This window comes from Sapajus apella, unplaced genomic scaffold (assembly GCF_009761245.1).
Source record: "Sapajus apella isolate SASKATOON/1434 unplaced genomic scaffold, GSC_monkey_1.0 scaffold72, whole genome shotgun sequence".
In the NCBI taxonomy this organism is placed as follows: Eukaryota; Metazoa; Chordata; class Mammalia; order Primates; family Cebidae; genus Sapajus; species Sapajus apella.
In genome coordinates this window covers 3,582,732-3,594,498 of record NW_022437012.1, presented here as the reverse complement: position 1 = coordinate 3,594,498, position 11,767 = coordinate 3,582,732, and the positions used below count along the sequence as shown (strand labels likewise).

The 11,767-nt window shown below is 43.6% G+C and overlaps 1 protein-coding gene across 7 annotated transcripts in view; it reads right to left on the bottom strand.

Annotated features, from left to right (window-relative positions):
* The window catches only part of CCDC93 (coiled-coil domain containing 93), a 99,118-nt gene that overhangs the window by 4,255 nt on the left and 83,096 nt on the right, over nt 1-11,767 (bottom strand). For 2 of the 7 annotated variants that reach the window (XM_032250665.1, XM_032250666.1), the window contains one exon: nt 5,525-10,348. The exons of the other annotated variants lie outside the window; for them this stretch is intronic. In XM_032250665.1, coding sequence (XP_032106556.1) covers nt 10,295-10,348 — 54 coding nt within the window. In that variant the 3' untranslated portion in view covers nt 5,525-10,294. Of the gene's footprint in view, nt 1-5,524; nt 10,349-11,767 lie in introns of those variants that run through there. 7 annotated transcript variants of the gene reach the window in all.

Sequence of the window (11,767 nt, the reverse complement as noted above, 5' to 3'; positions counted from 1 at the left end):
TTTAGAAAGGCATACACACACACACACACACACACACACACACACACACACACTATATACATGCCTTTAGAAGGGCATATATACACACACACACACACACACACACACACACACATATAGTGTATATGTATGTATGTGTGTGTATATATATATATATATATATATACATATATATGTACATACATTATATATGCCTTTCTAAAGTTTTTTAAAAAATTAACAATAAGACAATTAAAAAAATTCCCTCAGACATGCCTGAAGAAACATGGCCATATTTAAAGGAAAAAAAGTAGCATAATTTGTGCATTACACATGACCAAATTAATAAAACTCTTCCATTAGCCACACCATCCTACAAGCCTGGAACTTTGTGAAATTAAATTGTGACAGCTTAGTGAGACCTTAGAAAATAAATCCACACAGGGAAGAGATATATCTCTTCTTGTGGATTTATTTTCTAAGGTATCATTTCTAGAGATGTATCTTCTAGTCGATAAGTTAGAAAATGTATCTTCTAGTCTATAAGTCAGAAGATACATCTCTTCCCTGTGTATTTATTTTCTAAGATATCATTTCTAGAGATGTATCTTCTAGTCGATAAGTTAGAAAACACCCCTGACTGGGCCTAGGACAGCACTGTGTCATCAATACCGGAATATTTCCACAGTAAGATGTGTAAATGTATACCTCGTAAGAAAAGGACTAGAAATAGCCTCATATTAGTGCAGGTCATTTAAGTCATCTGAATCAGATCATTTGTATTGTAAAATGAGTTTCAAACACTTGTTTTCTCAACTCTTTATATTTTTGCAATTGTGGATCACGGACCAGTATAACCTCAAGCTATATACAATTCTAGCTCTGACAGGTGCCAATGCTGTTAAAAGGAGGAATTCCGAAAGAGTCTGGGAAGAATACATGGTCCATACATTCCATTGTTGCTAGAGATTGGGACATCATGAAGGTAATTAGTATGGCACTCTAAACACTCTTCTTGGAGTTGTGTTTTAGAATTCTGTTCTTTTTCGTTAGGAGATACAGGAAACATTCTTTTAAAGCCCATCAATGCATCTCATATAAGGATGTATTTAATCATCCTATTACATTCTTTGTGAAGGTGTGTTTTCTTTTCATGATAATGAGAATTATTAATTGACTGTGTTTCCATTTTCATTTTGATGAGGAAGAAGCACAGAACCAAATTCCTTTACTCTGGAATTTATATAAAATCCAGTAACCTACTTATTTGTGTATAATGTTTCCAGCCAGTCTCTAATTCCAATTTAAGATTTCCCTATCCCAGCATTTTATGTTCAGTTTTTAGTTTACTGTCATTCTGCTTGTTTCCTACAAGCCACCTCACATCCCGTGAATTAAGGCAGGGAAGAAAGTAATAAGCAGGTGACTGACAATCTGGAGGCGGTGAAACAGGTAGGTATGTAGTTACCAGTTAAATGATATACTCAGTTATCCATCATTATCTTTTAAGGGCCAGAGCTCAAGCTTGGGTCTACTGAAGATTTTCCCTTGTTGAGTGAAATATAATAGAGGGTATGAATAATCTCCCCATCTCTCCCTTCATAAAATGCACATTCTGGAATAAATTTTAAAAGTAGTGTTTATTGAGCACGAGTCATGCACAGCTGTTATACTGGATTTTATATACAAATGATCACTTACTACTGCATTCACTCTATAAGGTAAATATAGTCCTACATTCTAAGAGAGTGAATAGCTTGCCCGTGGTCACACAGTGAGTAAGTACACAGCCGACAGGTATTTGGACTGAAGTTTGCCTGTATCCAAACATGAGAAAGATGAAAGGAACCTAACAGAAACCTGACTAGACTCCATGTTTCAACTGTGGCTTGCATTTTGCGGCAGGAGATCTGCATGAACCTTTGCAGACTACACCTGATGTAGTGAATCCTCTTGCATTATTCTAGTTGGATTCCAGGAAGGTTTCAAGGAGGGTCGGGGTATGGTTGGGTAGACATCTGTAGAATTTTTTTGTTTATTCTTGCCATTGGATAGTGTGCTTTTATTACTGTGTTTATTTGGCAGGGGCTTTGACTTAACATCCTATCATTATGGGAGCATCCGGGCAGAAGGAATCACATTTATATCTAGATTTCCTTTAAAAGAAAACGATTTGCTTGCTAATTTGGTGGCAACTTCTGCTGGACATTTTAGACTTCAAACTTTTCTCTAGTCAGTAAAGCCTTCTTCAACTGCTCACTATAACTAAAAGGTTGAATTCCTGAAACGGATCAGTTGATGACTGACTTTATGCAAGGATGCACTTATGATTCCTTTTAATTCAGAGTATACAAAATGAAATTCTATTGACAAAAACACATCTGGTTTCCAACTAACATTCTCAGAACATCCTTCGTAAGTGTAATGTCTCTGTTCTGCCTCCGTCCCTTTGCCTATAGAACATGACTAAGATGGAATTGGGGGGCTGTTGGAGGAATTCATCTCTTCCTTGAGTGGATTTATTTTCTAAGGTATCATTAAGGTGTCACAATTTAATTTCACAAAATTCCACGCCTGTAGGATGGATGTGGCTAATGGAAGAGTTTTATTTTATTAATTTGGTAATGTATAATGCATGAATTATGTTACTTTTCTTCCTTTAAGTACGGTCATGTTTCTTTGAGCACGTCTGAAGGAATTTTTTTAATTTTTTGGAGATGGAGTCTCCCTCTGTTGCCCAGGCTGGAGTGTAGTGGCACAATCTCAGTTCACTGCAACCTCCGCCTCCCTGGTTCAAGTAAGTGATTCTTCTGCCTCACTCTCCCGAGTAGCTGAGACTACAGGTGCATGCCACTATGCCCGGCTAATTTTTTATTTTTAGTAGAGATGAGGTTTCACAATATTGGCCAGGTTGGTTTCGAACTCCTGACCTCATGATCCACTTGCCTTAGCCTCCCAAAATGTTGGGATTACCGGTGTGAGCCACTGCGCCCAGCCTTTTTTTTTTTTTTTTTTTTTTAATTTTTAAAACTCTTTGTATAGAGACACAGTCTTCCTATGTTGCCCAGGCTGGTCTTGAACTCCTGGCCTCAAGCAATCCTCCACTTTGGCTTCCCAAAGTGCTGCGATTATAGGCAGGAGCTACCATGCCCGGCCTTGTCTGAGGGAATTGGATTCTTATGATAATGGCTGTACTCTGTGAGTGTCTATTCCACATGCAGGTCCTATCCTGAGAAGGCTGCTCTTCTGGCCCTTCACCTGCGTGGTATACAGAGGTATCTTTTCAACTCCAGGTCATAACCTAGAATGAAACCAATTTGGTAGTTGGTTCAATCGGCTACATTCTCAATAGTCGTGTGCAATTACTATGAAGTCTTGGTGGTATGTAGCAAGTCTTTATTTCTTGATTATATGCCTGACTTGGCTGGGATTTCACCGATCTAGGCGGGGCTCTTCTGGGCTTGGCTTCAAGCTGCAGGTTGCGTCTAGGCTGCCCTGTTTGTCCTTCATCCTATCCTTAAGCCAACAGACTATGTTCTTCTCAAGAGAGAACGGCAACCATGCAAGCATACTTTCAAAACTTGTATTAAGTAAGCTAACAACCCATAGGACAAGCAAAATCCCAAAGTCAAGGGGAAGTACATTCCACCTGCCATGACAAGGCATCTGCTATGGCGGGATGATGGAAAGCAGCACTTCAATACTCAGCATTTTTGAAAGAGGAGAAAAATCAGTGTGTAGTATTAAAAGGGTAAGTATTGTCTCATAAAACTTTTGTTTCAGTTATATTTTAATCTGGATTATTTCAGGGGTCTCCTACCTGGACTCCCTTTTTTTTGCTCTGGCTTCCCCATAGTCAACACAGCTTCCAGAGGGATCCCCCATTTTTTTTTCTTTTGAGACAGTCTCACTCTCTTGCCCAGGCTGGAGTGTAGTGGTGTGATCACGGCTCCCTGCAGCCTCGACTTGCCTGGCTCAAGCCATCCTCCCACCTTGCCTCCCGAGTAGCTGAAGCAACAGGTGTGCTCCATCACACTTAGCTAATTTTTTGTATTTTTAGTAAAGACGGGGCTTCACCATATTGCCCAGGCTGTCTTGAGCTCCTGGGCTCAAGTGATCTGCCCTCTTCAGCCTCCCAAAATGCTGGGATTACAGACATAAGCCACTGCACCCAGTGTAGGGATGCCTATTAAAATGAACCCAGATCACATTATTTTCCTTCTCAAAACCCTCTAGTGGCTCCCCACGCAGGTCCCTTTGCTGGGTATGCTCCTACCTTAGGGCCTTTATACTTGCTGTCCCCACTGACTGGAATTTTCTTCACACAGTATCTCTATACTCACTTCCTCTTTAGTCAGTGAGTGAGGACTTCCTTGACTTCTCAATATAAAATTGCAACTGCCACCAAACCAGACACTCCTGCTACACCTTCTTGCTTTAACCAGTATGTTGAAACACCACATGACAATATCGACATATTTATCTTGTTTGTATGTTTTTTTTCACTGGAGAGAGTAGCTCCAGGAAGATAGGTTCTTTTGGCTGCTTTTTTTACTGCTATATTCTCAGGGCCTGACACACAGAAGAAACTCAAGTATTTGTTGGTTGAATGCACAAGCTAATAGAGGTTCATTTTTCTCATGGAACAAGAATATGGAAGCAGGTGGGCCCCAGCAGGTTCAGAGGCTCGTCATGCCTTTAGAGAGCCAGGCTCTTTCCATCTTTCCCCTCTGCCAACCTCAGTATGTTGGGATGTCTCTTCTTATGGTCTCAAGATGGCTGAAGTTGCTCAAACCCTGTCTTGTCCTTCCTCCACAACTTATCACAGGAAGAAAGGGTGAAGCTCTCCAAATGTGTCTCTTACTGATCAGCAGGAAAGTCTTTCCTAGAAGTTTCAGCAGTCTTCCCAAAACTGGTCATAGCTGGGTTAGACCATCCGCAAACCAGCATTTGGCAAACAGAAATGAGATTCCCCGGACAGGAACAGCTGGGTATGTCATGTTTTTCTCCTGGGGCTAACACAGGGCCGCGTCAGAGCTGGACAAAATCAGAGTTACGTTGTTTTTTTAAAAAAAAAAGGAGTGGGGAAGGATCAACGACAGCAGGTTTCCACACAAGATGGCCATGGGTTCTGGAGGATGTTAACAGCTCCCCTTGGACCATGACTCAGAGGTATCCCTATCTTTTGCACCCCAAAAATTAGAGGACCAGGGTTGCACTGTGATTCTTGTGAGACGAAGGTAACCCTGCAGCAACCTGTCTGTCCCAGGTCTTAGTCACTTCACCGTCCACCTCCCCATCCCCATCTCTCTCTCTGCCTGCCCAACATGCTCCGAGAGTGTGAGCACAGGCAGCCTCTGCTTCACTGCCCCATTCTGTTCCACGAGAGAAGGACAGCACCCTCTGCGTGGCCCACTGCCTCAAGACCCAAGAAAGAGTCTCACTACTTTTGAATCAAAGGTTTTATCTTTAAGAAAGCAGATTTAGTGAATCAGAATTTTCTTCCATTTTGGTTCTATTATTTTTTTAAGAAATGTGAACAAAATTAAAAATTAGAAACTTTATTTTTGAATAGATAATACATGTACATGGTACAAAATTCAAAAGGTACAAAAGGTGTACATTGAAAAGTCATTCCCACCCCTTTTCCCAGAGGCAACCAGGCTGCCGGGTTGCTGGGTATCCTCCCAGAGATATCCTAGACTTATGTAGGCAGATACATGATATACACATGTATATATCTGTGTGAAAACATATGCACACACACACATCTACACATTTTTCTGCACTCCAAACATTAGGATACCATGAGCTTCTTTTTTCCCCATTTAATCATGCGTCTTAGGGATCATTCTATGGTAGTACATAAACACAGGATCCATTCTTTTAAACTTCTGCAAACTATTCCATTGTTTAAGCTGGCCATAATGTATTTAACCACTCCCCTATATTGGTGGCACTCTCCAACTTTTTGCTATTACAAATAATGTTTCAACAAAAACCCTTGTACCTAGGAACAATTCTTAGGAGTAGCACTGCTGGTTCAAAAAGCTTAAGCTTTTGCACTTTTGATGGACACTGTCCAGCTGTCCCCCATGGAGCGCCTATACGTCACACTCCTGCCAACACTGTATCCAGTGCTGCCACCCACAGCCATGCACTGTGGTCTCACTTCTTGGTTCATATGGCTGAGACACTTCTACCCATCAAGTTACCTTGAGATTCATGACACGTTTTGAGCCAAAACATACCTTATCTCTGACATTAGTGTAGTCGTTCCCTCTCTCTCTTTTTCCCTTCTTGGGGAATAAAAAACAATCGTAAAAGGTAATTCCTTTGAAAGATTAGAAACCTCTGATACCTTGTTTCATCCCAAACTTCAAGGTTCTGGTATAACAAACATACTCTAAGAGACCCTCTAAAGTTGTGAAAACTATTTTACCTGTTCTCAAACTATGCATAAAGGAAAGTTTAAATTTTGCTAATACAGAGATGCAAAGCTGCAATTTGGAAAAGCCGTTTTATCCAACCGGAATTTCCCATTCAGTCATCTACCCTGAGCCAGATGCTAGGGAGACTGTGGTAGGACAGGAAAGGCCCTTACTTTTGTTGCCCAGGGCCAATGGCCATGGGCAGGCATGAGTTTGGCACATTTGGGGAACGGATGTAAGACTGGCGTGGAACATCCACAGTATTCCCTGTGTGGTCAAGTATGTGGCAGATCAGGCACCAAATCCCCCAGGATTTTTGCACAGTTACTGTGAGAAGAGGGAACACTATTATAGCATTGCCTTTTACAAAGCATCTTCAGCCCGTCATAGAAGGAATGCTCTGGACTTCATGAAAAGGATCAAGAGAGGGTGTGGGGGATTCTGAAGATGCATGGAACAAGGCACTTTCCTTGGCAATCCCAACCATGGGGACAGATGATGGTACCCCTTCCTATGGGGCTCTTTGTTGTACTGTTCTGCATTAAGATGTTCTTTTACCTTGAGGCCAACACTGGCCATGAGTAAATCATAAAGTGCTTCCATAAAGTGTTCTTTCTTAATGTGTGTTTCAACCCAACATTCTGCACTTCAGAACAAGGGGTGACAGTCAAAGTAACTGTGCTACTGCTAGATGCCTACCTCCCTTTTAGAGTGATCATCAGTCACCTAAAAAGTGGGCAAAAAAGACCATCTGAGGCAGGAGAAATGTGAGGGCACAGGTTATGACCAGGGCTCACTGTCTGGAGTGCCCTTTCAGGCAGGTCTGCTTTGGTCACTAGAGACGTGACTGGGGACTGACAACATCAATGTCACAACCCTGAGGTCTGAGGTCCCGGGCGTGGCACTTTGTGAGGTAGTAAAAGGACTGTCTGAAGGCCTTCCCCAGCCTTTACTCAAGGCTTCAGGAGGTCCCAAGCACTCAGTGATGTCAGAGAACGCTCCCCCAGCTGACAGACTCAGCGGACACTGGCAGGACCCAGCTATCTTCAAAGTATGTATGGGCTACGAGCCAGAACCATTAAAACCATGAACTCCAGACTCTAACAGAGACATGCCTGACAAACTGGAATTTGTCCTCTGTTAAAACACCCCTTAGTGTGACTGGCGACTGTTTTAACACTCTGTACCTCCCTCTGGTGGTGTAGGTAACCCCAGTCATCCAACAGAGATGGAACACAGGTCAAAGACATCAAAAAATGTCCCAGTGTCTCCCAACACACCTCTTGATCACCCAATCTTGTCCTGCTCACAACAGCTATGCTTGCGCCTCAAAGCAGAGCAGTCCCGTGTACTCCATGAGAAGCACGTGGTGGGAGGGAGCCCCTGACCCAGAGGCTGGCAGAGATTCCACGGCACTGGGCAGGCTGCCCGCTAGCAACTCCCTGTGCTGACTGAGCAGGGAGCCTGTCCCTTCCTGGGGAAACCTGGTTCCTCCTGAAGTGCACATTTTAAAAAAGTAACTTAAGGATGTTCTCGCTTCCTTTTAACTCTGGAGAAGCCTGTGGGCTTAGAGCACAATGCCACGTTATATCTAGGCACACAGAGAGCCGCAGCCCTGGGAGGCCCCCTTCTGGCTGTCTGGGTGGCTTCTGAAATGATCAGCGTCCTTGGGGCTTCCCCTTAGCCTGTGTGGCCTCACTGTAAAGTCATATAACATCCTAATTACTCAGAAAGGCACTGTCCACACTGGGAGTTGTCTGCAGCAAGTGTGAATTTCTCAAACTGACTTTTGTAGTCTAAAGTGTATTTGGGCAACAGAAACTGATTTATCTGTAGTAGGCCTTGTGGGAAAAAAAAAAAAAAAAAAAAAGGAATAGAGATCTATGGAGACCTCTGTACACCAAAACCAAATCAAATGAAACACCTGTGAAATACAGCTCAAAATAAATGCCTGCACTTTCAAAAAGAATTACTGGTTGCTTTGGATTAATCATGCCACAGTTTCCCCATCAGCACAGAGGTGGACTCCAGTAACCACAGAATGTCATCTGCCTCCCTACCACCTGTGGACAAATATTCAAATAACTGCCCTAACTGCTTATAAAGTTCAGTTAGCCAGGGGTGGGCCTGTAAGATTCCTAACAAGATAACACAGATGTTTCCCTGATTGAAATGAGTTCAAACACAAACTTGTCTCCTTCCCCTGCCCTCAAAGTGCCACCTGTTCTTTTGCAATTACTTGCTTCAACTTCACTGAGCCCTTCAAAACCCCCACATGACCATAGCTCAGGGACCAGCTGAGGCGGAGCTGCACATGGCCCAGGAAGCACCCATACGTGGCAGTTTCGATTTGGAAGCTACTGCTTCTGCCTGGCTCAGGCAGGCCGTGCTGGCCCTGGCACTGAAACCAACGGCTGTTTTTAATCGAACACGTGTGTGTGTTTTTAAATCTGTACACAGCAGCCCTGCTTAATCACATCCATTAGGGAACTAAAAATGAACACACTTCTGTGGCCGCTGAATGCCCCACTTGGTTGACATGTTTAAGCTTTTGTGTTACTGTCCAAACTTGCCACCTGGTATGTTTGCAAGATTTATGCAGAATGGAGCACAAACGTACTGAATATGACTGCGTTACCAAACTCCTGAGGTCCAGGGCAGCAGAAGCTGTATTTGATCTGCACTGGTCATTTCCAAGGATTAAAGTCAACCCCTCAACCGCCCTTCAAGACCTTCCAAAGCCTAGTCTCAGCCCTACTTCCCAGATGGGTCTCTGAAGCCTCTTGCAGAGACTGGCTTATCCACTCCTTTCCCAAAATGCATGCCTTGCACTCCTCTGCACCCTCTTGGGTTTTCAATTATAGTGTATTTTCATTTAAAACAGCCTTACTGCTGCCTATCAACATCCAATTCTCCCTTTAGATTGGGCCCAAATGCTGCCTCCTCCAGGAAATTTCCCTGGATTGCTGCAAACCCCATTGCTCTTCCTGACACCCTACTTGCCCTGAGTGCAGGGAGCAGTGTCCATCTGTCTCCTGGATCAGATCATGACCCATATGCAGTGTAGCCTCATGGACTGTGCCTTCAATGAGGGGGTGCACAGCCCCTCTGCATGCTGTGACTCAAATGAACACTGGGGCAGGGGAAGGTGTAATTTTTATTGAAGTGTCCTCAGCATAAGGTCTGTTTTCAATTTTCTGAGATATAAACTTGCGTAACATATAAAAATTAAACCAACGACATCGAATTTTCATTCCAGTTGCTATGTCACCAAGCCTGCTGGCTGGCACCTGGAGGAGCTGGGAACAAAAGGTGCCATTGTAGGTGAAAAGCCCAAGTGACCACTACCTGGGCTGATCATTCAGTTAAATGCCTTTTGTTTACTGAAAAACACCTCAGATGGCCCAGCTCTATGGTCAAGCGGGCTGTATCTGCCTCTCTGGGCCACCTGCTGGATGCCTGTGTGGCAGGAACTGTGTTTCACACGTCTCTGAATCTTCCTCAGTGCTTAATTCCTGGTGGGTGCTCAATTACTACTTGCTAAACAAATGAATTCTTCTTTATTCAGAGTCCATACAAATACAGGTACCTTCAAAAGTGCAATGTTACTGGAGACATAAAAGTTGAATTAACAGAGAACAAGTACCGCCCACATTCTTCATAGGATGACGGGTGTTATCCAAGCCATGTGTTTATACTCTTTGATTCCATCAACAGCAGCCAACAGAGATGAATGGAAGCAGAGGAGAAAGAAAACATCCAGGTTGTTGAAACCATTACACTTGCATCTTTCTACTGTTGCTTTCAGAACCATCTCATGATCTTGTAGTTGATATACGGTGCTTAAAAATAAAATCAATGACATACACCACCGCTGGGGATATTCAGGAGGCCTTGGCTTTCACCTTGGATAGCAGCATCTCATTCTTGCGGCCCTCCTGGAGGGGAAGTAGTAAAGAGAGTGGTGACTATGTTAGCACCCATGTGAGGGCAAGAAGGTCTTAATGCTCTTCTCATATCCCCATGGGAGATACCTCCTGGCTGACCCTGTCTCTTGGCATGCTGCTGCCAGCATGGTAAAGCTTCCTGATGACCTACTGACTTCAACATTAAAATAGCTATAATGATGCTCCATTTCTAAGCTGTCAGACTGAGAATGAAATGCAAGGACAGGCACTGTCATTCCAAAACACTTCATGAAGTCTATGAAACCTCAAGGGGAAAGAAGCAGAAAGCATGCTTATCTGCCAGTCTTGGCCTACTGTGGTGAGGAAGTGAAGGAAGGCTTTGGAGACAGCAGCCTAAAAAGAGATAAAAGGCAGCCCTAGTTTACATAGCAGGCAAAACATGTACAGAAGTTCTAACAACAGTGAAGGCTACGAATATTCTTGTCTTTAAGAGGAAATTCAGAAAATAGAGATATTCATCAAGAAATAACCTGCCCTTCCTTAAAACTAAGGTATATGAAATCAATGGTGTGTACTGCAGGTTATCATTGAAGGAGATTGGTCACTGTCCCAGCCCCTGCCTGTAGAATCTGACATCCAGTGGCACAAGTCACCTCTGCATAATTTCATGTTCCCTTCTGGGGTCATCTTCAAAAGCTTCTAACCGCGCCTTCTGCCCTTGTTCAACTGGCCTTAGCACCTCCAGATACCTCCATCTGCTAGCAAACCTCCGATAACCCTGAGCCCAGTCTCTGGGCAGGGTCACAAGGAGCACTGCTTTTAAATTGGGAGATAAAAGTAGTAACAGAAAGGGTCTGGAGAGGTAGAGCTCACTGGGCCCATGGCTTGGCACTGGTCAGCCCTCCAGGAGCTGTGTTTTCCTGGAGGTCCATTTATTGTGGGAGAAAAACTTTCACCCTTGAACCCTCTGCACTCAAAACCACCACCGTCCATTTTTCCACCTCCCTTGGCCAGGGTCAGGTACTCCCAGCTCTTGGGAAGCCCTATGATCTTCTGGCAGTGTGATGGCAGCATGACCACAGTGACCTTGGTTTTGCTAAGACTAGTGATGGCTCATCTACAGGATTCAGAAGTATCTTTCGCTCAGGGGGCAAGGAAACAGGTGGGTACTTGCCTTGGTAGTAAGGCTGAATACTTTGAGGCTGTCAGAAGCAAGGTGTTCTGACACTTGAGCACCTTTTTGGGGAGAGACAGGCAGTTCATGGGTTGGGTGGAGGGTGGACAGAAATAAGGTGATGCTGGGTTATATTTGTTCTTTTAAAAAATAAGAAAGTTGGCTGGGTGCAGAGGCTCACATCTGTAATCCCAGCACTTTGAGGGCTGAGGCTGTCAGATTACAAGGTAAGGAGTTCAAGACCAACCTGGCCAACATAGTGAAACCCCATCTCT